At 29.5% G+C, this 27,829-nt stretch overlaps 2 protein-coding genes across 2 annotated transcripts; one reads left to right on the forward strand and one right to left on the reverse strand.

Annotated features, from left to right (window-relative positions):
• The first annotated feature begins 526 nt into the window (after positions 1 to 526).
• On the forward strand, positions 527 to 7,475 carry LOC112679602 (glyceraldehyde-3-phosphate dehydrogenase-like). The gene is made up of 6 exons (XM_025549477.1): positions 527 to 762; positions 1,105 to 1,228; positions 1,605 to 1,720; positions 2,163 to 2,414; positions 3,905 to 4,050; positions 6,918 to 7,475. The coding sequence occupies exons 1-6, from the start codon at positions 616 to 618 to the stop codon at positions 7,189 to 7,191; spliced, it is 1,059 nt and encodes a 352-aa protein (XP_025405262.1). The 5' UTR covers positions 527 to 615; the 3' UTR covers positions 7,192 to 7,475.
• A 4,901-nt stretch (positions 7,476 to 12,376) lies between these two features.
• On the reverse strand, positions 12,377 to 27,816 carry LOC112679531. Its single transcript, XM_025549378.1, has 8 exons — positions 27,692 to 27,816; positions 24,959 to 25,038; positions 22,192 to 22,335; positions 21,891 to 21,968; positions 20,482 to 21,147; positions 15,625 to 15,939; positions 14,615 to 14,811; positions 12,377 to 12,587 (listed from the first exon to the last, which is right to left on the reverse strand). The coding sequence occupies exons 1-7, from the start codon at positions 27,708 to 27,710 to the stop codon at positions 14,665 to 14,667; spliced, it is 1,449 nt and encodes a 482-aa protein (XP_025405163.1). The 5' UTR covers positions 27,711 to 27,816; the 3' UTR covers positions 12,377 to 12,587; positions 14,615 to 14,664.
• Positions 27,817 to 27,829: the final 13 nt, after the last annotated feature.

The following is a 27,829-nucleotide window of genomic DNA, read 5'->3' on the forward strand; positions in this document are numbered from 1 at the left end:
ATTTTTAATACGATACCCATTTCACCAGGTTTATTGGTTAGTTTGCAGATAACAGTTTGTACAATCTCCAACTATGAAAAAAAAATCAAATATTTTAAAATATGCTAAATGGGCTAAATATTCTCTAACCTATGAGATATTCTCAAATATGCAAAAAAAACTTTTTTTACATACTCAGAATTGAATGAATCGTCCACATTTTTTACTTTCATACAACTGTATAGACCAAGTAACGATATGTAAAAACATATAAATCCGGTCTTTAGTTATTACCAATGATTACCTACAGATTTTGTGAATTATCTAGATGGCTATGATTTTTATCTAGATGAAAATTAGATGTCAATTTTATTTTTTATCTAGATAACATATCTAGATAAATTTATCTAAATCACAACATTGATTATAACCGAAGATATTTTGTGTCGGATATATTTTAACGGAGAGATATCTTATTATATTTAAAATATATTATTAGTAAAATATATTTTTACCGGAAATATTTTGACGTGGAACCCATGGATACGTATGCTAGGAGACGCTATAGAACTTACTTATAATATAAAAACATTTATTTTTGTGAATCATTTATCTGTATATTTATAAACAACAAAAATGCTGAGAAACGCAACTTCAACGGTCTTCACAGGAATGAAACATATTTTTACAAGACCAATTTGTAGTCGTCCAAGGGTGGGCGTTAACGGATTCGGCCGCATAGGAAAATGTCTCACGAGGCTATCATTCGAAAATAACGTGGACGTAATTATATCGTATCTGTACTCGTACATTGTGGACCAAACTCATTTTTTAATTTCATAATTATCATTATTTCGTCGAAGCACTTGAAATTTGGGTTCGGTGAGGCACGAACGTGATGACTGATTTAGCGTTAAACTAAATACAGTGATTATTTTAAGAGGGCGACAAGAGGGGTGTAATACATACTGCGGTAAAAATTGAATACCCCACTACTTTTTTTTGTTTTATAAATACATTTTTTATCAACAAACTATGCTATCTTTAGCACTCTTGTTCTCCCTTGAACATTTTTATAATGGACACTTGTTTTTTACACCGCGACGCGGGTCGAATATTTTGTAGATCGTCGCGATAAATCAACCATTCGTCGACGTGAAATCGATCGCAGACTCGTTGAAGTATGACACGGTACACGGGCCGTTCGGAGAGAAAATCGAAGTACACGACCAGAAGTTGAGAATCAAGGGTATGTGAATCAATGTAATGCGAGAGAATCAATTTACGACTCAGAACTCGTTAGCGTTCCAGGGGCTAACGCAGGAAAACATTTCGGGGGAGGGAGTTTGAAAAATATAATATGTAAAATGTTGATAAATAGCTTGATAAATGCTTTATTGCTCATTATATAATATATATTTATTTGTAAGTCCCATGGGAAACTTTGATCCAACTATTATATTAGTAGGTTAGGTAATTATTTTAAAGCATTTTTTCTGATATTTCGGGGTGAGAGAGTTTAGCCAACCCCTCTCACTCCCGCGTTCACGGCTTTAGCGTTCGCTAGGGTTTTATAACATGTTTATTCACGAGTATTTATTCCGATCAACCTGTTGTGTGCGCAGGTCACGATATGAAAGTTTTCCACGAGGAGAACCCGGAAAAGATCAAATGGAGCGATTTGCTCGTTGATTACGTGATTGACGCCACGGGTAAATACACTGAAAAGGACCAAGCGATGGTAAAACATTTTTGATATTTTTGAATCATATTATAACTATACATTTTACGTCACGTTCGATTCCATAAATCACCCATACACACATGTTACTGTGATGATGTATAAACATTTTAAAAATCAATATCCTTGTTACGTTTCATCATTCATTCCACTTATTCCTATAACCACGACTATCTGTTGGCCGGGATTCTCGGATCAGCGAAACTAGACGATTAACCTTAGTTAATTTTTTACGGTTACTTATGGTAATTAATTCATTTTCATTTTGGCATCTTAATTTTTTTACTTTTATTTAATTGTATTTGTTACTGAAGTTAAAAAAAAATAAATATATCTTCACGCGTTTTGTTGCCGAGACTAAATTTTCGGTTCTGTTAGTGCTGCGTGATCGAATGTTGCAACCCGGAACGATGTATAATGATAAATAAATTTCTCTGTATAGAAACATGTAAAAGCGGGCGCGAAAAAAGTGATCATCTCGGCTCCGAGTAAAGACGCACCGATGTTCGTCAGAGGCGTGAACTTTGACGTTTACGATCAGTCGATGAAAGTTGTGTCCAACTCTTCGTGCACGACCAATTGCGCGGCGCTCGTGATCAAAGTGATTCACGACGGTTTTAACGTTCAAAGCTGTCTGTTAACCACGACGCATGCTATGACTGCGTCTCAGCCATTGCACGACGGTCTGAAAAACGTGAGTACATCTAAACGTGTCTATTTAATAGAATTGGTTCCTAACCTAAGTCTGGCCGTTCTATCAATTTTTATAAATTAAATAATTATAAATTTTTTCAAGATTTTTTCAATATTTTCCTTCACTCAAACCTCTATAACTAGAGTTCTAATTAACGTAGGCTATTGACACAAGTCAAAGAACACTCAGTGGATCATTCTCTTTCTTTTGAGATATTAACTGCTTAAATTCGTTGAGTTTGAGGAAAGTTATGTGTGCACAATCAACTTTACTTTCAATTTTTTCCTAATACTGCATTCTCATTGACTCTTACCAATTAGTTTTAATAAACACTCTGTCATTTCAATATGTCTTTCAATTTTCGATATTATACTCATTTATTGATTTGTTAAAATGTGTTTATGTATTGATTCGATACACCTATACTTTTTATAACATAATAAATTATCTATTGCGAACTTTTGCTACAGGTATACTAGTATTAATATTAAATTATAAATATTAGTTACGAAATATACAATAATATACATTTTATCCAAAATATACAAAAACATGCAAAATAAAAATACCACCATTTATCTCATCATGAGATGATTCGTTTACATTACTGACAAAATCAATAATCAGAAGTCACAAGAAAAACATGCTGTTGCATACTAATCCTAGCCCTGTTCATAACGTTCCATATAGATCAGTAGTTTTCAACCCTTTTAACAATGCAGCACACTTCATCTCCTACAAAATGATCGTGACACACCAATCCATACAATATGTGAAGCATATTTTATATATATATATAGATACATTGTTTACAGTCTATTCTATTAGAGGGTTAATTATTATGAAATAAATTAATGCAATCGATCGATCGAGACGGCTGCGACGGACATACTTACAAAAAATAATATATATATCTACGATTAGTTCAATCAGTTTTTATCGTATATCGATAATAATACTGGTAAATAAACATTTACATTACACAATTACATTAAAAAAATGTCATTAAATTATTATATAAATTACATTTACATACTTATAAAACAATTAATAGATTTATCGTTATCGAAGATAGGGGCTTTAGTATAGGTGCATACAGTATGTATGCGAGTTTGGACATGTGATCGTGTTCGTGTCCATAGATCTATAAATAAATTTATCATTTATTTACAATTTTTTTTTGGCAAAAAAATCATAATGCGCAGGAAAAAATATTTGGTCTAAATCCATGAAGCCTCTGCTTTTTTTTTGTTCTACAGAACAAAAATATATACATGAAGAAGCGTATTTTTTTTCAGTACATATTTTTACATATTTTTTTATTAATAATGAGTATACAATAAAATCAATTATATATTGTATACAACTGTTTTTTCGTTTTGGCTTAATTTTTTTAAATGCAATTAAGATTAAGTGTTTGGATGCTTTTTAAAATCATTATATCCTGCGTTCCTTATACTTAGAAGTTATTATATATTGTGTATTTGCAGAGATCAGGACCGTTTAACATCATTCCCAGCACCACTGGGGCAGCAAAAGCAGTCGGAAAGGTGATACCACAGCTTAATGGCAAGGTCAAAGGAGACGCTGCTAGAGTTCCTGTTTTAGACGTGTCATTATTAAAACTCTACATCAAGTGAGTAAAAATCAATGCGATTATATCATATATATTAATTATATAATACCTATATTATTAAATAATATAGGTATACACTCATTAATATAGGACAATTAAAAACAATAAGGGCACAGATAGTGTTATAATACAATTTAAGACTCATATAACGAAAACTAAACAATTTTAATTAATAATATCACAAATATTAATGTAACCTTGGTAAACATGCAAACAGTTTCTCCATCCTACATGTTATGTGTATGCTACAAACAATTTTTAATAGCTCTCGCCCAACGCATGATGAAATTTTTAATGACCTTTATTTAAATTTGTTGTATTTATATTATTTTGTGTTTTTTAAGCACAATGTTGTGTGTTATATAATGTATACTAAGTGTCGGTCCCATGAATCTTTAGTAAATAAATATCGCAAGATACTTCTTTATGAATATTATACACGTCAGGAGTGAATAGTAAAACTTTTAATTCACAATAATTTGAAGCCAATTGGAACGTTGTCTGGTACGTGACGAATTTGAATAGTTTTCGTTTAGCAAAACATGTCTATACATTTCTAATAGTTGGTGCGCGCGACTATGTCGACACTGCAATATTGTGTGGATATCAGGGGCGAATAAGCCCACCGGAATACCGGGACTTTTCCGGTGCGCCCCAGTATAATCCCCTTCCAATTACATTTTGTGTACATTTTTTCAAGATGGATCCATAGTGCTTTTAATATTTAGGGCCTTAAATTTATTTTTACTTATTACTTCATATGGATTAAAAAAAAAAAGATTATTTTCCTATGAGGTAGTAGACAATCCTGTGACTGACTCATTATTGTCATATGAAATAAATTCATTCCATATAATTAATTGAAATACTAACAATTTTGAAAAAAGGTATTTATTTATTCGTTCATAATAACGGACTTAAAGTCCAAATCTTAAAGTCTAAACATGACAAAGTGTGCAAAATACGGAAAAATACGTGCAGACTTTTCATGTCTTGATCCTAAAAATTTGCAAGACCATACTGAAAATGTACAGCCAACTGTTTTAAAACAGGGATTTGAATTAATTTCACCGTTTTTATCTACATTAACATTAAATGATCCACAAGTTGAGTTAAAAGATTCTAAATGACAAAATGTAAACAAAAGTATTCAGACACATTATTCTGAGTTAACAAATGAAATAAAAGACGATTCTGATAGCAGTGATGAAAATCAATATGAAAAATGTGAGTTAAGTAGTAACAGTCATGATGAAAACAGTTGTATTAATTGTTGCTACAAGTTAATAGTTCATTATAATTTGTTTAGCGTAGCGTATTCTGGATAAATTTTATGTTACAAATTAATTTTAACTCTGTCAGTTATGCAAGTATCTTGCGAACGTTCATTCTTAAAATTAAAAATATTAAAAAATGCTTTAAGGAATTCATTAACACAAGAGCATTTAGAATGTTTCATGCTTATGGCCTATGAAAAAAGATATTATACCAAATCTTGATAATGAGGATATTATTAATATTATTGCAACAAAAGTATTTTACTACAAAAAATGTTACATTTTTAATTTTTAAAAATGATATTACATTTTAATTGTAATAATTTTCCTTCTTTGTAAATTAATTTAAAAAAATGTTGAATAATATTAATAATAATTTTAATTAATATTTATATATTATTTTTTAGGTATGTGATTATTTATATAAATGTAGTTGATAATATGCTACTTCTTAATGTCAAGCTTAGTGTGACACCATTTATTCAAAATGTAATTTTTCAAGTTGTATTTTGTATGAAATACCTTTAACATATACAATAAAAATAAATTTTCAAGTTTTCAAAAACTTAATTATTGCATTATTAATTTCAATTATTTTATATTATTCATCTTTCATCTATATCTAATATTTATGTAATTGGGTTTTTAGTGTTTTAAGGTTTCATTAGAAAAAGAGTTTTGTTGTCTCTGACTATACTATTTGTAAAATAATGAATCCCCACCCCATTAATATTTTCTCAGTAATTTTTTTTGTCTATCCGCCCCTAGTGGATATGTATACTTAGTTGCGCTATAAGTTCTGTCCCTATTTATCAGTTGGTCTATAAATATTTTATGGTACGCTATTAACTTTGTTTTTAAAAAAAAGAGATTTTTTGCTAACATATGCTAAACTTTATAGTAAAAATAACGTTCAGTTATATGAGAAATAACGTAAAACTGAAACTTAAATTTTTGTGTTAGATACCGTAACTTTCATACCTATACTGTATGTTGATATCATATTGAAATAGTTATCATATAAATGTTGTAATTATATTTTTATAGTTTGTTCACATTTTTATTTCTCGATAAACCATTGTCCACCATATTTATATGGATTATGATGATGTGTACTGTACATGAACTTATGTACAATATGCAAATAATATTTTTGAAGTGGTTTGACGTTCCCTTCCCTCCACGTTAATCGGCACTTTGGTAAAATGAGTCACTGGTCGGCAATTTAATAAGAGCATGCCGACTGCCGTACTCGAAACACTGAAATCACGTCACTGTTCTAACTTCATCGAAATATTAAATCATTAAAAGGTGATTTGGTAAAACCAGTAACCTCCATAATGATGTGTACTTTATAGACGAATGACCAAATTTTGCCAACAGTAAAAATTTTAAATAGTATAATGAGTTAATAAAGAACATCAGATTTTTCATATTTGCATTGTTTTATTTATTAAATACACACCATCGTAGAAGGGAAAGAACTAATGGAAATTTTAGATATTATATTATTATACTCGTTAGATATTATAATTTACAAGGTATACATGGTCTAATAATAACTAATTATTTGTAATGTTCCACGTACAGTGTTGGCAACGAAGTGACCGTTGAAACAATAACAAACGAGATAAAATGTCGCGCAGAGTCCGACCTGAATGGTGTGCTGTCCTACACGGATCAGAAACTAGTCAGCTCGGACCTTATAGGGAGTACGTTCTCGGCCATTGTAGACCTCAATCAAATTGAAGTGATGGGTAAAATGGTTGCGATCGGCGTGTGGTACGACAACGAAATAGGCTACTCAACTAGAGTATTGGATCTGCTGAAACACATGGCGGTGATCGATCGGGAACGAAAATGATTCTGTTTGTCTTTTGGTTTTCGTTTGACGATTTCCGAGAAAAAAAATTATTAAGTATATAGTGTTACCTTGAATCGTGATCAAACTGTAGATTATTATGAAATAAAACCCTCTTATCCTAAACAAAATAAACTTTTATTATTGTTCAAGGTAACTTGTACTTACTTCGAGTGGTGACAAATATTAATTGCGAAGTACTTATAAATATAATGGTATATAATTTATGATTCATCGGTGTGAATTTTCATGAATATTTCAATATACTGGCATATTATTCCTGTAGTATTTTGAAACTATAATATAATAATAATAATAATAATAATAATTTATTCAACTCAACTTAGGTAGAATACATAAATACAAATTAAGTTAAATGATCCAATATTCCTGTATAATTCGAAATTTGATATCACTAAAAAAAGAAGTGTTGAAAGTTTTCTACTTAACATTCAATTTAATTTCTGGTATATAAAAATATATAGTATAAATTCGATTTAGACTGATAATATACCATAACTAATCGATAATTTTATAAGTAAAAGATAACGATTAATAATAAACGTATTTTAAAAATAAAAATGTAATATTATAATACAAGTATAGCGTGTAACTTTCGATAAGTTGATAGTTTAAGGTAATAAAAGTATCGAAAACAATAGTAAGTATTTGTACTTCAATTAACCTTTATTAATATTAATTTTAAATAATCGAATTAAGTAATAAATTTTAATTATATCTAACTTATATTTGTCAGTTAACGGAGCGCTTAGTCACACGGAAAGTGCAGAGAGACAATTATTATTACTCGCTGACTATATTTTTTTAATATATTTCAAATAATATTTCAGAGTGAACCTCATAAGGGTTTTCATTATTACAAATTAATAATTTACCATGATAAATACAATAAAGCATTTTTTAACTTTTTTTAAACCATTGTAGCTTTTATTCCATTAAATATGTTCTAAAACGCGTATGAGATTCACTTAAAAATGATATTTTTCATTAATTGTTTAATAAGTGTTTTTTTTATAAAATTACTTTAAAAAGTATTTTTGTTGGTTTTCTGTAAACATATTTTAGCTAGAAATAATAACCGATGGAAACCGAAAAATGATTATTAAAATTTAAATGACCTTTGTTTATATAATTGTGAGCTTACAACAGTCAGCATATTTCGGCTTTATTTGTATAAAATAATATTCATTCACTATTCTTCCTTCAACGAACGCTTTAGTAATAATTTAACTAAAGTTATTATATATCTGTATTAATATTGTATAATAAAATTTGAGTACATCTTACAAACTTACTATGATACGATTAATAGGCGCTAGCCGCACTGCAGTATAACATTGTAGTAACGCGTTGAATATTACATCATACAACATTTATGGTAATTGATTACGTAAAATTACTATTGAAGAACCCCTATACACACATATAGTTCATTCAAATTGTATTTTGAATTCAACAACTCTTTTATCGACCTACCCATATTGTTGCTCCAATATGTTAAGTAGTTTAACACTCGTATGAATTACATCGTTACTTTACAATGTTCTATCATATGTTATTTAAATAATGTTTTTATCCTATTATATATTCACGATAAATAGCATCTAGACGCGGGGGCATAAGCAGGATGGGCTTAGCTTACCGATTAATGTCATATTAACGAGTGAAATGTGAAAAAATAATTGTTAAAGTACTTTTTAAATTGTACAAACAGAAGGATTTGAAAATCTCCCCTACATAATATTTATGTTACTAATAAAATAACGTTTGGTAGACTAAAATGATAAAAAAAAAGAACTTTCACAGCACTCCTATTGAAAACACAGAACACTATATATTCATGAAATGTATGTTTATAAAAAATAAATTACAAACACAATACCAATATATTTTGCCTCGTTTACTCTTTGTATAAAGTTGATAATTATTTATTAGAATTATTATTATAATAATTAATTATTGGTGCCGATCCGCTATAGATACACACAGGGGAGGCTCCATGGGAGGCCCTAGGGGCCGTAGCCCCCTCTCAAGCCCGTACCGTATTTATAAAAAAAATTTATATTGTTAACAAAAAATTCATATTATAATAAGTATTGTCATACGACACGCACAAGTATGTAGATAGAACCATAGAGGTATGACGGTTGAAAGTTTTTCCACACTTCAGAGACTAAAAACCTGGCTTCGTTCAATGATGACTGAAGATTATCAGACAGACATTATTATCAGACTATCAGCATTATGTCTAATTAATGTATATCATAAAGTAGATATTCTAGATAAAATAAATCATATTATTGATATTTTTGCTAATTTTAAAAATAGACGACTTGAATTTGTGTTGTGAAAATGGTTGTTTTCTTTTTGTTATAAGATTTTGTAAAATTATAACTTTCTTCTCCCCCCTAACCAAGGCTCTGGAGCCGCCCCTGGATAAACAAAAATATAAACATCATTAATTATAATGCCACCCAATACATTTTTTTCTTTTGATAAAAGGAATAAGCATAGCAAATTTAATTTCTATCTAATAATTTTTATTAGTTGCTCAAAGTCATCAAAGTTGGTGGGTACCCATTGTATTTTATAATGTTGGCTGTGCATACTAATAATATAACTCATTGTATAACCACAATAATAAAATGTTAAACTATCAGTATAACCCTCATAATACTTTATTATATAATAAATTGATAATAATCATATCTTGAAAATGTAACCATATTGCCAATATTATTGAAATTTATCGTACAGTACCTACGTGCGTTAAACGTAATTCTTGTTTATATTTTTATACTTACAAAAACAAAAAAACATACAAAACTACGAATATCTTTTATGGTTAACAGATTTGTTAGTAAGTATTTTTTGTTTTCATAAATAATATAATATAATTATTCAAATATAACCACTTTAAATTACATGAACATTACAGCTAAAAGTCGTGGTGGTATATATTTAGTTGGACGTCTACTAAAAAGTTTAATGGGTAGTAAATTACCATAAAATCGACAGATGTTGGTAAGACTTATTTTTTGCATACAGAAGAAAATAAAACAATATAAAATAATGCAAAATTAGATTGTTATATAACTAAAATAAAAAGTATTTATTGTACTTGGTTATCATTAAAGAAAATACAAACGACAAATCGATAACCAAAAAAAGAAAGAAAATGAGTTTATAAAATCTTTAGATTACATTTTTGACATTGTTCATGCTAACGCTTTAGATGTTATCACGATTTTAGAAGAAAAAGGATAAAATAAATTGAAAAGAAAAAGAATAATTATTAATGGCTCAAAGACAAAAAGGTAGATGAGAGGCGCGGCACACTCGGTGACGGCCGTTTTGGTAACGACTGCCGCACGGGTCTGCGTCGCGAGGTAGTATGGTTTCAGTTGACAGAAAATTGAGTATGATAGAAAAACGTATAGAACTTAGAAAAGAAAAAGAATATGGTTGGAAAAGAAAAGAAGTTGAAAGGTCTAACTTAAATTGTGTAAAAAAAACTAAATTTATGTAACACTGAAATAAGTTATACATTTGATGGATAATAAATAGAAAATGACCATAAAAAAAAAGAATTCAATACTAGACCTAAAAATATTTTATCCGCCAAACTGGCTTGTGCATTAAATAGAACTTAATTGATAGAAATGCTACATATGTTTTAGCTTCAACAGCATTATTATTAGGAATAGATCTTCGACAATTTGCTATAAATAAATAGTCAATTCGAAAACAACGTCTCCTACAACGTGAAAAAATATCAAAAGAAATCCCGGTAAAAATATATTGAACTCAGCGTGCAGACACCATATTATGGAACTTATTGTTGAGAACATATATACCTAACATTTTAATGGGTACTTTAAGTGGACTTAATATTTTATTATTTCAAAGATTTTCTAATTCTTGAACGAAAATTGATAAAACTAAATCTGAAAGTGGAATTACAAATTCATATATTAATTAAATTTTACCTCCACAAAAAATAATTTGATTTCGTCATTATGTGAATAATTAAACGAGTTTCAACCAAGAAATGATTATAAGGAATTAATTCAACTGTCACTTCTTTTTTTGTAATTTATTCCACAGAAAAATAATAATATTATGATTCCGGGAGCGTATAACAGAGCTAAATGAATGACTAAATTAATTTATTGCCAGAAAACGTACATTTTTTGTTCTCAGTTTCACTTAACATCAAGTGAAAAAAATAGCTTATGTCACTTTAACGTTTTCGTTCTTAGCGTATATGTATGTATATGTATGTGGTTCATTGATCAATCTACCACGTCAGCTCTGAAAAATGATTTCAATTTTATTAAAGAACTAATAGAATATAAAAATATCAATAAAAATTTTTCTGAAGTAGTAATTAAAACTTTATCTAGAGAATTTTGGAACCTCAGTGAAACATAGAATAGCATTTTTCGAAAATCAAGTAACTGAGAATTGAAGAAAAAGGATTAATGGTTTTATCTTTGTTAAAAAGAGATGAAGAACCTCTAAAGCATTCAAGTTGAATGAACAAAGAATACACAACATGCAACTATCAAATGTTTTTGCAAATAATTACAAAAAATATTTTGAAGCATTTAATTTATCTTATACATTTTCGAAAAATCATCCAAGTACATGAAAAAAGACTAAGAACATAAATTAAAAAGAAGAGTCATGAAGTTTAAAGTAGTCAATAATATTGCAGAGCGTGGAATTACATTTATTACACTTGTACAAAGTTTTAATTCTGTACTGGCCAAATATGAAGACCAAAAGTAATAATTTTTGCAAATAGTCGAAAAAATCATCGTCAAATATTACCAAATCCAAACAAATAAACTTTTGTTCATAATTTAATTTAATAAATCGAATAATAGTTATGTAAATATTAACACTTATTGAGTTACCTTAAAAAAATATTTTAAATTTCTCAAATTTGTATAAATATACTTAAGACAACATATGTAAAAATACTATGGGTAGTCATGTTAATTATATTACAGTTGAATTTTTAGTGGCATCATAATATATATATATATATATATTTGGGTATAAACAAATAATACTATATAATTGCGAATCCCCAAAATATTGAACTTTATTTGTTTTTTGGTACAAACATTTGTAATTTAACTCATTATTTTAAAAAAAATTACAAACTCACAATTGGGTTTATTTATTCCGTTGAATTTAAAATATTCACATTTTAATTATAAATATTAAAAGAACAAGACAGTTAGAATTTCTTTTAATGAGTATAATATATGTAAAAGTATTGTTATTAAAGAAAATGTATTGTTGTTAACACAGAGACCCCGTTTTATTTGTCATCTATGGTGGTGGATTCTCAATTTTTCATCGAACTAAAAAAATAAAAGCAATAAAATCGTTGTTTTATAGATCATAGTATGATGTAATGTATTATATCGCATAACACCAAAATAAATGTCTAACTACATTAAACCATTACCACAACATACGCATGTACATGTATAAATAAGAGTCAAGAGCACCATGAGTACATTTTAATAAGTTAATATGATTATAATTTTCTAAAAGAAATAAAAACCAACATGTTTCATGTAAAAAATAGCAAGCTGTGTTAATCGTATATTAAGTAAATAAAAATATTACAAAAAATATCTGTGAGTGAATACGTATAGTATAAAAACGTAGTATTGTTACTTAAATTATAGTTATTGATATAACATATTTTTTCACCACAAACTGGTAACTAAAAAATAGTAATTTTAATTTTTCATGGTAGTAAATAATTAATTACATTGTGAGAATAATTATATAAATATATATGAAAGATAGTTAAATTTTCATATATTATAATACATAAAGATAAGCCATTTATATATATATATATATATATATAAATAATAAAATAATTTATTAGGATAATCAAAAATGTGCATGACTACAATTTCCGAGGAACAAATAATAATTTAAACAAAAAAAAATACAACGTGTATCACTTAAAATAACGCGTTTAAATGGGTGGAATATGTTTGATATAGGTATAATATTATGTATAAGAGTTAAATAGAATTTTTGTAGCGGTTAGCACTATAACAGTTTTAATTAACTTGCTATACTCCCACTACGCATGTTTATATATATGTAGTAATTAGTAGTCGATGAATTTCTGAAAAAAAAAACCAAAGATAAAATTGATTAGTGCAGTTAGTATTGGCGTTCCAATGTATCAGTAGTACAGAATCGTACTTATAAACTCGATATGAAATTATATGCAAACGAGATAAGTTTTTAGGGTCAATTTAAACTGCTTTGACTGACCACTGTTTTTAAAAATATTGATTGAAATGAATTATTATGTGAATGTTAATTATTGTGTTATAGGCGATTGATTAATGGATGCAATACCGGAATGGCTGCGCATTATGCGCTATTATGCATTATTATAATATATATTAAAAAAAAAATTGTAATAACTGTTTACTATACATATATTCATGTATATATAAAGTGATAAGAAACCCATATTGTAAAAATGACGGTGACTACATAAAATTTGTGTACTGTAATGGCTACTATTTTAATAACACGTGTTTCAATTCACTCTATATATATATACGAGTATATATGCACATAGTTCTAGTAGACAGTGATCCATCATAACAATGTATGCGTGAAATGAATGTTAATACGAATAATTTAGTAAATAAATGAAATTTTGCACAAATGCATATGTTGCAGTTTTTTTCGACCGTATTTTAACGGTACACATTGTTGTTCGTCAATAATGATTTAATAAAAATCAACTTAACGATTTCCGCAATATGTGAATCAGAGGTTGCTTTATATTACGCAACCATTGATTTATTGTGAACTGAATAATTGGGTTATAATCATAACTCCACTTATTCATTATTCAAATCCCAATAAGTATTTAAAGTCGAATAGACTATGATAAAAACATTTTTAGATGAAATTATGAAAATATTATAATTTTTTTTTCAGTCTTGTGTTCAATGTAAGATTTTGACAAATAGTGTAGCTGACAATTTTAGTAAAAATGAGAATATTTGTCGGATGATCGATTGAAAGATTATCTGTGGCATGATGTTAAATTATCATTATCATCGAATTTTTTATCTACTACTGTGTGGTGTGTTGTAAGTTCATAATATGTTGCACATTAAGTAGTTACTCAAATATTGAAAACTGTATATTAGACATTCAAAAACGTCGGGTTCATTATTATATTAATATTATGGTTTTTAGATTCAACACAACTACTGCCACCATAAAATCCACGCATGGCATGCGTTTTATGCGTAAGACGCACCCGCAATCGGTTTCATCACATAAAAAAAATCAAATCTAAAACAAACTTTCAACCGAAAAAGATTATCCTTACTGGCAGTATTTCAACAGTGGGTGTAAACGGGGTTTGTGTGAATTTTTTTCCTACATGATAGTACAGCAACCTAACTTACAGCCGAACAGTCCCTTGGCCTTGGACAACATGCTCTTGGCCGGTTCTCCGAGAGCTTCACGTTTTTCGGATAAGAGTTGATCCGCCTCCTTCATCTTATCGTCAACGGCGGTGCTCACCTACAACGATTGCGGAAAAATAAAAACAATTTGAATTATAATAATAAAAATAATAGTAAATCAATATAAAACGTGACTATAAAGATGATAATACACGCGAAAAGGGCGGAAATCAACCAAGTCTCCACGATAGGAGTACTACGAGTAATTTATATGATGAACATACGTAAACATATGTGTCTATATACAATATACATGTCATGTACATAACTGTGGTCTAATGATATGCATATACTACTATGTACAAAACACAAAGCTACGTGACAAACTACTGAACACGAGTGATGTGTACATAATATATATACATACACTTAAAAAAAAAAAAATTATATAAAAATATACATATTATGCGTTCATGTGATATGATAGAAAAACCAAAAATGTAAACCGTGCGCGCGCAAATACACTCTATTTCACCAACTAACGGTATGCACATAAATGCGTATCAAAGTCTCACCTCGGGCCTGTACATTGAATGCAGTCGTCGTGTACGCACAGCGTTATCCTTTACAGACGTATAATCATAGTACGTGTATAGAACACGTGCGTGTATCTGTGCGCGTAACGACGTGCGTTTCACCCCGTATACTACACAATCCAAGCGCGAAATTTTCTATACCTTCTACGGCACGTCGTACAAACGTTGATTGTTTACAATGTAAAAATACATAAATGTTTTTGAAATATACATAAACATCTATGTAAATAAAATAGAAAAAAAAAAAACGAAACAAATGATGATCATCACATTTAGGCCTCGTCCGACCCCTGTCCACCCTCGGTCCGTCACACACGCGCGCCCAAGAACCGTACCTGTTTAGCGGCGTCGTCGACGAAGCCCTTGGCCTTGGACGACACGTCGTCGACGATCGGGTTCAGCTGTTTCACGCCCTCGGCCAGCGCCGTGTTCACCTGGGCCGATACGTCACCGGCGATTGGCTGCAACTTTTTGGCCAGGTCCTGCGCGATCGGGTTGATCTTGTCGTGCACTACCTGGTCCAGGGCCGGTTTCAGCTCGGACGCCGTTTTGTCCACCAGCGTCTTGGCCTCGGATGCCACTTGGTTCACAGTCGTCTGCTGTTCCGGTGCCGCGGGGGTTACCGGCGCTGCTGGTGCGTCCGCCGTTGCCTGTTCGTCCCAACAATTTATCACTACATGTGCACGCATGCACACACAAGCATTCGTACACACGCGCACACCACGCACATATACACGCGTTTACACTATCGCGGACTAACGATGTGACATAAATTCTGATTCTCCGAAAACTCAAAATATCCGGATTTTGGATTTCTGGTTACGAAATCCGAGACTGGAATTATGGATTTTGAAATACGAATTGTTTACTTGGTCAGATATGAAATGTTTAACCTACATGTTGTAACAGTTTTGATATTTTGTCGGTTGTATCAAATGATTTAAAATACAACTTTCATGCGACTAATTTTTGAATCGTATATATTTATTATACTTATTATAGTTATTATAACTGTTTTATGATTAAATCATAAGTTTCAAAATTCGAAGTTGGAGAAAAATTCGTATTTTACAATCCAGAATTCGGAGTTTCAAACTTCGGAAAATTTGAATTTTGTCCATCACCGTGGTGTACGATATACGGTGTACATGCATCGGTGCATCCCGTTTGAACGGGCACGTGCGTAACGATAATAAGCGTGTTTTGGTAATATAACTGTTTCAACCTGTTTGCCGTATTAGTAAATAACAAAATCTGTTTTGGGGCAATCTATTGTTTACTGGAATCGTTCGACAACCAAATGCACGACTAAAAACCATTTAAAAATGGTGTTAATTGCGCCCAACAATAGGTTTCTGATAACCCCATTGATGAGGACTATTAGTATAAATATGAAAATAATTTTATTTCTTTTATAATTAGCAATTAGTTTTAGTAATTGAGTCATTTTATAATCCCAATACTGAACACTAACATTTTTTGCGTGTAGGTAACCTGCAACTGGCTATGTTTTAGCCTATTATTCTAGCAATCCGGTTGCTATAAGTTATATCACCAAAACATGCCAAATTACAATAATATACACCGAAGATCTGCACGTGTTTATAATACTACGGCTTGTGGGTAATGATGGATACAATTTATGCCTAGCACTTACATTTTCCAGTTTCCTTGTCACTAGTTACGTTTATGATTTAGGGATTTTCTCCGATGCAGGAAATATTTTCGAAAAAATCCTCAATCGGTAAACGTACTCGAAAAGACATCCGTGAAGAGTATTTACGTATGTGACACGCGTTCGCATACGTATATTGTCATAGTGACGATATCGAGGTAGGGAAGGTTTGGTATAAGTATTTTACATGCAACGTGCGGTACACGATCGAAAACAGCTGTAGTTCCAAAACTCAGTAACTTGTACGTTGAAAATATTATTTCCGTTTACCCGCAATCCTTTGAGGAATCAACTATAGAATTTCGTTTAGGAACTAACTCGCAATCGCGAAACTAATCTGAGGCGTTATTACAGGTTTATGCAGATATTCGGTGTATACCACTCGATTATCTCATGTAGTATATACTTTCTACAAAGTTAAATAGTTTTTTTCTCTATAGTTTAGTAGTTACAATCATATAACACTTATTTTAACTCCAAATTAATTCCCATAAGACCTTGTTTGTGAAAAAAAAATAATATACATAGATATTTGAAATAATCGAGTGATTTTTCATTGTATTTACTCATAATAGTACATATATGTGTTGAAGTGTCACTCGCGCTATTATATTTGACAATGATACTCAAATTTACCTAATACCATTTGCATGCAACACTGATCATGCAAGTGAATTATTAACCAGTATGAATCTATGATTTGTAACGTTCATTATTATTCATTACATATTTTAATTTCCCAACTTTAATGTTTTTTACTAATATTGCTATCATCTAAACTGAAGGTTCTCTACTCGTATTAATTAATAAAATTAACTATTGATTATTTTTATTTATGACTTGTATTAAAGGCCATATAAATATAATTTAAAGGTCTTATATGTTTTAATGAAAACCAAAAGGTCGTATTTTTATAATTTTTTAGCGATACATTAAAAGTAATCAGAATAAAGAAGAAACTAGTAATAAAAAATTATTTTTCTTGTACACATAACAAATTAAATAGGTAATTAACACGATAGATTTTATTTTCACCAAAGATTGGATAATGAGGTAAAAATTACTTTATTATCGTTGTTAATATTACTATGATGATTTTATTTTGCGCATGTGTATTTGTTGGGCTGTAAAAAAACTATAAAACCACGGAGTTTGCACTAAATTATATGATCGATAGAAATTTTAAATGTCTTAAATTAAATACCATATATCAAGAATATCAATATATATTGTGCTATTTTTTTGATCTTTGAAATTTAATGTTTGTGTTTACGTATTATAATAATGTCGGTATATTGTCCGGCCATGTAAATTATTAAACAACACCGATAAAGAAAGTTCCAGCAAAATGTTGGTTTCGTGTAGAACATCACGCGATTCGGTGGTCATTTGAACGAACCACTGCGTAACCTTGGACAGCCGGGAAATAATGGGTAGAACAAAAAAAAAATAAAATACTGTAGGTAATGATATAGCATTATAGTTTTATATCTAACCCACATTCCGTTTCGATCGTACGTCACGATTGCATTGTTTAAAACGAAAAATTTCAGGCAATTTAAAGAAAAGGTAGCGTAATCTAACTACTGCTACAGTGAACAACAACACCATACAAGATGTGTACATATATTATTATATAATCATGATAAATGTACTAACCACTTTTTGCAAGCGTATTTTTAAAATATATGACTATTCGGGTACGTATCGTGTCAAATGGAAAATGCAAATAATGTATATTAAAATCAGAAAGGGTTGAGAACGTGAATTACAAATTATTTTGAACGAATATGGTTGGTATAATCTATTTCTGCTAAGGTGTGCATTTAAGAAGTTTTCCATTAGCAGTGTAATCGTATGAAATTAGTGAGGCGTAAAAAATATAATAAATATCAAAGGTAATTTAAATAGTAAATCTTTGACAGTCTTGATATAGTTTGTCTAAAAAAGACTATCGGTAAATTAATTAAAGAAATATAGATAACTGATTGGAATTTAAAATTTAATTAAATTCATTAAATTTAACAACGTATGTTATTTCATATTAGATTAAAAATTAAATTGCGATGATGCTTTATGTCTATAGGTATTTAAAACTACTTTATTTGATTTATAATATAAACGTTCATTTATTTAAATACACATAGCATTAGTATATCATAACAAACAAAAAAAAGAAGGAAAAACCATTCATACGGCCTATAAAACTCTGGCATTAAATATGTACATAAATATAAACTCATCTTAATAATATTGTTAGCATTAAAGTCGTAGAACATAAAAATTATATACAGGAAATAAAAAAAAATAATACATTTTACATTTCCAATATATTTTCTGTCAGTTTTGTTACATATTATAGATTCAACCAATATTGATTTCAAATCCATACCGTGTTAATGCGTTTATTGTATAACACAATTAGATTTCCGATCAACTAACTAAAAAACAACAAAAAGTTAGTCAATCAATCTACAAAGCATGTTATTCAGGAATTATAGAGTGCAAATGTTTTAGTGTGTAAGTGTTTTTGATTTGTTGTAATACTATTGAAATACTACTACTTACAAATTTGCTTTATCTTATTTCAACCAAAATCAACATTACTCCAAATCACTTCATAATCTTCACAGAAGTATAGAATAGGTGTTATTCAATTATACGTAAGGAAAACATTTCTTAATGTAAAATTAAGTATAAGTCATTCGAAGAGTTTCAATTCATTGTAGAATTGTAAAAAGTTTACTATAAATAAACTTAATTTGTACTCAAAAATAAAAATAAATTTCAACGACTGTGATTTTTTTAATTTTAAAATAACTGTATGTAGTAAGCCCAAGTTTATAGAATTTTTATTCGTATGTCAAAATCGTTTACATATTATTATTTAGTTAATACGATGTTTTTACGAAATCACGAAATACAAAAATTCGTATTTATTTGAACGATTATAAAGTGCACTGTTAAAGATTGAGATTTACAAGAAATATTTGTCACCATTTAACATTTTAAAAAAAATAAATATAATTCAATATGGGAATACATTTATTCATGCTAATATTATTGCCAAACACGATATCTTACTAAATTTTGGCTGTTATATTTAACACAGTTAAAATATTTATAATAATAAAAACTATTTCAAAATTAAAAGTTAAGTATCCGTTAATGGAAGAGAAATACATCGTATTTCGTTATATATTTTAAGGAATTTTAAAACGTAGTAAACGATCTTATGAAATAAAGTATACTGCAACCTACATTAACCTTATAACAAGGTCTAATTGATATTAAGTCGTAACAAGTTCGGTAAATATCCAAAAGTCAATTGAAGATAATTAAAGAATCATTTGATTTAAGAACATGACACATATTATTATTTAATGTTAAAATTAAAATTAAGTATAACTTCGATATCGATACTGCGGTATTTAAAATCCTAGAATGGCGCACCTACATGTACTGGTTGTAGTCAAATGTGTGTTTTGGTGGGGGATAGTTAATCGTTAATGTGTCATACCTTGGGCATTATTTTTTCAAATACAATTCCCGTGATGACCTTTGACTTGTTAACAACATTTGTCGCAACAGGTACAGCAGTGGTCATTATAATTGCCATCAACTTTGAAGCAGCCAAACTTTCACCAATTATGTTGGTCACTCCACCAATTATTCCTCCAGCTAATCCCTGAACTTTATTGATCATTCCCCCAGTTACTCCCTGTACTTTATTGATCATTCCACCAGCCACTTCTTGTGTTGCACTGATCATTCCCCTAGCTACTCCCCGTGTAGTGTTGATCATTCCCCCGGCTACTCCCTGTGCCGTATTGACCATTCCACCGGCTACACCCTGCGTGGTACTAGCCATTATCCCGACTACTCCTTTTGCCGAACTGGCCATTCCACCGGCTACACCCTGCGTGGTACTAGCCATTATCCCGACTACTCCTTTTGCCGAACTGGCCATTCCACCGGCTACTCCGTGTACTGTATTGGCCATTCCACCAGCTACACCCTGCGCCGTATTGACCATTCCGCCGGCTACACCCTGCGCCGTACTAGCCATTCCCCCGGCTACTCCCTTCGCCGTACTGGCCATTCCGCCGGCTACTCCGTGTACTGTATTGGCCATTCCACCGGTTATTCCTTGAACTTTACTGACCGATCCCTCAACGGTTTGCTAAAATACACGAAATTAAACACACATGCACACAAGCAAGGGCATTATACAATTATATGCGAGTTTTGTACATTAAGAAACCGACGAACATATTAATAACAAGTATACACAACAAACACGACTGTTGCTTACGGATTTTGGGGTGGTTATGCTCCTAACCGTGTCTCCAATCAGTGAACCCAAATCAAGGCCCGCTGGACTACCACCAGACTATAACAGTATAAATGTATATTTTAGGTTTATTTTCGTTAATGATTAAACCGTAAAAAAAGTAAAAAACTTTTTCAAAATAATACTTTGGATGAGTACTACAGTTTATCAATAAGTATAAATGCATATTCGATAACAACTAAAATTAGCATATGGATAAATAATTTTTTGTTTATATTCATAAGTGAATGAACTATTTTCAACTATTTTAACTATTAACTATTTCGTAGTATTTTTCATTATAGTTGAGTAAAAACCCACTCATTTTCTCTAAACATAGGAATTTTATTATTTAAATATATATACTTGTAAGACATAACAAATACAATATTATAGGTACCTAATCATTAAACTATTAATCACTAATTAAACCTTCTTAATAACATTTACGGTTAGTAAAATTATAAATATTTTTTTTCTTATGGAAAGTTTAAAAGTTAATTATAAATATACTTAAATGTGCATATTTATTCGGTCTCTTCGTAAAAACTCGAATACAATGTTTTTAAATTTTTTCCATATTATATACTGACCTCTATATGGCTAGCAATATGACCAAATGGATTTTTAATTCCACCTAATAAACCACCACCATTAGCAATTTTAGAATTCTACAAACAAATCATAATAATTACAGAAAAAGCTATGGTAAATAATAATTTTAACCATTAATTTTAACATACAAGTATAAAATGTTCAAATTAAAATAAACATGCATCATTCAAAATAATATGCGTGAATTGTATTTTAGCTCCAAGTGAAATGAAGAAAGTTGATTCCGCCGTAAGCTTTTACAAAATGTCAGCCAACAGTATTATAAGCCCCGTTTTATACCTCATTTAAGACACTATCACCGAGTTTCTCAACTTCCTGATCAAAACCGTCCACAGCTGCTTTTTTTGCTTCGTCTACGGCACTTGCAGCTTTTCCTTCTGTTTCGCTGATTGTATTAGCTAAGAACTCACCGGTTTCTTTGACCTGAGAATTTTATAGTTAGTGCAAATGCACATGATATATGATCATATAATTTATATTTTAAGTTTAATTGCATATCAGCAATATTTGCATATTTGCATATTGCATACTTTGCAGTTAAAAATATTATTAATAAAGGATGTAATAATGTATAGATTACAATGAAATGAGATAGTAATTTTAGTTTCCTATATTATAATGAATAATGTACATTTTTAAAAACATATATTAATGAAAATTGTTGATAAATATAAGGAACAATTTTATCCACAAATATTATTATAAGAAAAGAGAATATTTTTATCAATGGGTATTTACATTATAATTTGTATTGCTCAACTTGATTTTTTTTTTGTACTTTAAATAATTTATGAATTTCACACTTTTATTTATATTATACAAACAATTACGGTTAAAAGTCGAAACAAATTAAGAGAACCTGATCTATGTATGCTTATAAAACTTCAGTTAAATTATATAAATTATATAATAATTTTACTGAAAAGTAATACTTGAATGTTATGGTGTTTTCCTGTTTAATTATACATAATAATTAATAATCTCCATAACTTAGAAAATGTTTTTCTGTATAAATGTATTATGTATTAGGTCCACCCACATGACTTAAAATTATTAAAGAAATGTTTATTTAGAAAGTGAAACTATCCAATTTGATAAACAACTGTATTAACTGAAGTCTAAGTCACGAACGAAATATATCGTTTTTACGATTATAGATCTATAAATTCAAAATACTAAGATAACTTATAAAATAAACATGTTTATATTTAAAAATAGCTTAAAATTTTCTATAAAAAGCTTTTAACCAAATAGTGTTTATAGAATTTTTTTTTTTTGTTTAGCTATAAACAAAACTTATTGTATTTTTGGTTTTTTAACGGTTTGTTTATATTTTATTTGAATTTCATGTTCGTGATTAACATAAACCTATAACTTTTATTAGTACTTTTTTACATATTAGAACAAAAAAAAAATTTTTTTTTCAAAAATTCAATAATATGACAGGATGAAATTTGTTATTTTAATCGTGCAATGAATCCATGGTATCGGATATACACAAAATGAATTGTATGAAATATGCAATAACCTGAATTATTTTAAGAACTTGAATATGATTAATGAAGTTTAAACTTTGATAAATAAATTTATACATAATATGTATATCATATATCATATATTATATCAAATAACATGAAGATATAAATGATCAAAAACGACGGATATTAGTACTAAAAAATAATATTTATGTTATTTGTTAATATACAAATATATAGTATACATACGTATAAAAATTATTTTCGAAAATAATCGAAAAAATATCTGTAGCAATGAAGCATAACCCATAAAAATGTAAATTTTTTTTTTAGGTTTAACATGTGATCTTACAACATCTTTGTTATGCAAATGTAAACACGAATTTGAATTAAATAGATATTTACGCCTCACTTTTAGTATTGTATCATTTGCTCATTTTAATTTTTCTCGCTATTTTTTTGTTTGCACAATTGGTATTATTTATGGTGATAATTATCATTAGTACAATTTATAAGGCCACAATATAAAATATATTATATAGATGGTAATAGATTTACATAAAATGCAAATAAAATATTTCTTTTACTTTTATGGGGATTTCAAGCCATGATTTTCTTTCTCTTTCTTTCGCATGCGCAATACAGGAATTTGGACGTTTTTTATTTCCAACGTACCGATTAATCTGTTAAGGTGATAAAAATTTTGAAAATTGATTTGAATTCGTTGGTAAAGTCTTCTTTAAATTGAGTCTCTCACATTTAAATTTTGTACTTACCATACTCAAAAATTAATTTTTGTTAATTTTTATGTTTCCAATTTATTTAATCATATTTTGTGAAATTTTGGGAGAAAAAATCAAAAATGTGGGAAAGTCGATTTAAATAAGAATTTAAGACGAATTTAAATAAGTTTTTAAAATCTTTATTGCATCAATAAATCGATCGGTACGTTGGAAATAGAAAAAGTCAAAATTCCTATATTGTGCGTGTAATAGAAAGAAAAAGAAAATCATGGCTTGCAATCCCTTTAAATGATTTAATTACTTAAACTTAAAGGTAATGTTTATTTCATAAATAAATTACTAATTATTAATAAATAATTTTATAACTTGAAAACGAATTATGAAAAATATTGCGACTTAAGACGTGATTATAATTGTATTGGTATATGAAGTAAAGACCTAAATATCATGGAATGTATTTTGTTAAAAAATGTAATTAAACTGTTGAAATAACAAACGACTTACGAATTAGTACCAATACAATTGTTAAAATAAAAATTAGTTTAAATGATACATAAAAATATATTATTATCAAAGTATCAATAATAATTTTATAAAAAAGTCTTAGTGTTGATCAATCATATTAATCATACTATATCGATTAACTATTTTGTATGAATATGTTTATGTTTATAATCAATAGAACATTAAATATACAAAATGAGAAAAATCCACAATGTAAATGCATGTTGTAATTTAAAATTTTGTATAATTTAGGCATAACAATCGTATTTTTAGACAAAAATAATCTATAATGTATTATTAGCATATAATTTCATATTAACATACTTGTTTTTCCAGAAGTGAAGTTGCAGCGTGTTTTTTCTCCTCTACCAATTCTTCGGCTTTTGCGGTGATATTTTTCATGGCTAAAAAAATATAAAAATTAATTATTTCAATATTTTGCTAAAATGCTGATTATTAATATGTGTTAACAACAGAATATTTTTAATGATCTCTCTTGTTTTGCAGTTATGTGAAGAAATCGTATACCTGCTCGACGAAATTCTTTTAGGAATATTATGTTTCACCGTGCATATGATATTGATATTCTACCCAACCGTGATAATCGACTATATAACGAAGAAAATAATACATTTTTAATAGTATATAATATGCACTTGATGCATTCGTTGATGTAAATTAAATGAATATATGTTCGAAAACCGAAGAGATAATTTAAAAATACTAATAATATCCAATCGTCTATACATGCAAGCAGTAATTCGTTTTACCGTTGCAAATTATTGAACTTGCATAAACATACATAGGATTAAATGTTATCCAGCTATATATCTCATTCGTTGCATTTTGTTTTCAAAATGTTTTATTTTTCAGATTTTTATATCATCCTCAAAAGTTTGTTGTACGATGAGTTCATAGTCTGTTTCGCAGTGTATTAACGATTGTCGATGAGTACGAGAAAATAATTAAACTGGATGGCTTCGTATTGTCTATCTGTGCATTACCCAACTCACAATGTACTATTATTATAATGTATATGCCCTCAAGATGTGGGGTATAAGATTCTGTCACTGTTTCTTCTAAAATGAATATAAGATACATTGGAACGAGTCATTGGTGAATATCAATGTGGCTTTAGGAAGGGTAAGTCAACGATAGACAATATATTTACACTATGGCAAATTCTTAGTAAACAATAAGAATATTTATTTAGTATTTGTAGATATCAAGTAAGCGTATGATAATATAATCCGAAACAAATTATGGAAAAATTTGATTAAATTAGGTATAACTATTAGGTTCAACTAAAATAATTTAATTAATAAAATTACGCAACAGTTATTATAATTGTGTTGTCCAGGTACAAGAAGAATTATCATAATTTTTTGAAGTTGTTAAAGGATTAAAGCAGAGTGATGTGCTGTTGCCTCTTTTGGTTAATTCAATGTGGACATTGTATACCACGTATCTTGGACTAGCTTGCCTTTCACAAGTTATAACAACGACTTGAATAACAACGACAGGAGATGAAAATAAACTAAATATTTTTGAAAGAAAGATAATAAGGAAAATGTACGGTCCTGTTTTCAACCCTGATACCCAAATGTGGGAGAGAAGTCAAGCAAAGATGTGCAACAATTACATGGAAAGGGAAGTATAATAATTTTTGTAAAAGGAGCAAGATTGGAGTGGGCAGACCACGGTTGGAGAGGCGACAGCATTATTATTAAGATGGTACTTGTTAACAAATTGAACAAGAAAAGACCACGAGGTAGACCGAAGCAACGGTGATTAGATATAATCCAAAAGAGATACGCAGGATCTGAGACCCGATTAGAATGGAGACATGAACTATACGTATAATAGAGGAGTGGAAGAATTAATTTTGACAGCAAAGAACAAAATGGCCTGTAATACTACTAAAAAAATTTAAAAACATGCCCTCAAGTTATGCAAGAAACCGGTTTTTAAATCGTTATTTCAGATCCTCAGTTGAAAATCGTTAAAAACGTTTTAACGACGAACGCACCTAAAGGTTTAAGCTTGAGTGTACATCTAAAACAAATTTAATTATTTCTGCTGCAAATGCCGGTGAAATGCAATTGCACAAATTCCGGTCGCGAAATCGAAACGAACAGAAAGTCAATTTCCTGTAAAACGCGGCGCCAACGAGCAAGGCCAAATGAAGACGCAAATAACATTATAGGCGTAAAATATAATTTGTATATAAGTTTGCGTTATCCTATGTCGTGATTGATGATGATAAATGGTTTGTGTGTATATGGTTAGAACAAGACATTCTTTTAATGATTCCGTCTTACGAACGTTCGCTCTGTCTATTTATATACGACTTAAATGTGACATAAAATTTGAGTATTAATAAATAGCGTTTCTATCACGAAGCCAATTATTTTATCTTGCGCAATATTTGGTGCAATATGAATACGTAATAATATATTTAGTACACATAAGCTCATATGTGTATACGTATGTGTGAGTAAGTATGTGTAAGTATGTGTTCGGTGTAGGCGCGCTGATGAGTGCGCGTGGACCGTATATGTGGGTATACACATGAAGAATGTGACTAAAAATACTACGTGTGTCGTTCACAAAATGATTTTAAGGATAAAATTATTTCCCGCAACTTTATAAGGACCGTCGGGAGTTAATCCACGAGTTCGGATGATCGGGTTGATAAGATGATGTACACCTGTTCGTGAAACTTCGTTCGCTGCATCGAGATCCGACGGGATTACGTCATCTCGCAAAGCCAAGTATAAAAATGAAAAATTTGTGTTGTGGGATGAACACAAAGAGAGTGAGAGAAAGGGAACCGCGCAAATCTAATCGTATATCGATGTACGAGGACACACAGGATGCGGTTTGATCGTCGATGCATGATATTATTATTATTGTTTGACACATACCATCGTAGGAAAATAAATAATAAAACATTAATATTTTATAACGACAATAGCGTACGTACGACCGCAGTTCAGTGAAGGTTTCGGGCTGAGAATAAACATTGTATCTGTAATATCGTGAAAATGTACTCACCACCTCCCAGGTTAAACATGTTTGATGTGGATTACGTATATGAGCTGCGTAAAAATTGTATTTTTATTTTGTACGTGCGTCTCGTTGCGACGGCGGTTCACTCGACAATGTCCGTCCAAATATAACAGACTTCTGGTT

The sequence above is a fragment of the Sipha flava genome, unplaced genomic scaffold, assembly GCF_003268045.1.
Source record: "Sipha flava isolate LNK unplaced genomic scaffold, YSA_version1 164_pilon_pilon, whole genome shotgun sequence".
Lineage (NCBI taxonomy): Eukaryota > Metazoa > Arthropoda > Insecta > Hemiptera > Aphididae > Sipha > Sipha flava.

Bases quoted from the DNA above. Each gene is read 5' to 3' on its own strand.
- LOC112679602 (XM_025549477.1), top strand. From the start codon at position 616: ATGCTGAGAAACGCAACTTCAACGGTCTTCACAGGAATGAAACATATT. The intron at 763-1,104 runs GTAATTATATCG...AATATTTTGTAG, and splicing joins CATTCGAAAATAACGTGGAC to ATCGTCGCGATAAATCAACC. The intron at 1,229-1,604 runs GTATGTGAATCA...TTGTGTGCGCAG, and splicing joins CCAGAAGTTGAGAATCAAGG to GTCACGATATGAAAGTTTTC.
- LOC112679531 (XM_025549378.1), bottom strand. The intron at 21,148-21,890 runs GTCAGTATATAA...CGTGTATTTTAG, and splicing joins ATATTGCTAGCCATATAGAG to CAAACCGTTGAGGGATCGGT. The intron at 15,940-20,481 runs TGACACATTAAC...TGGGACGAACAG, and splicing joins AAAAAATAATGCCCAAGGTA to GCAACGGCGGACGCACCAGC.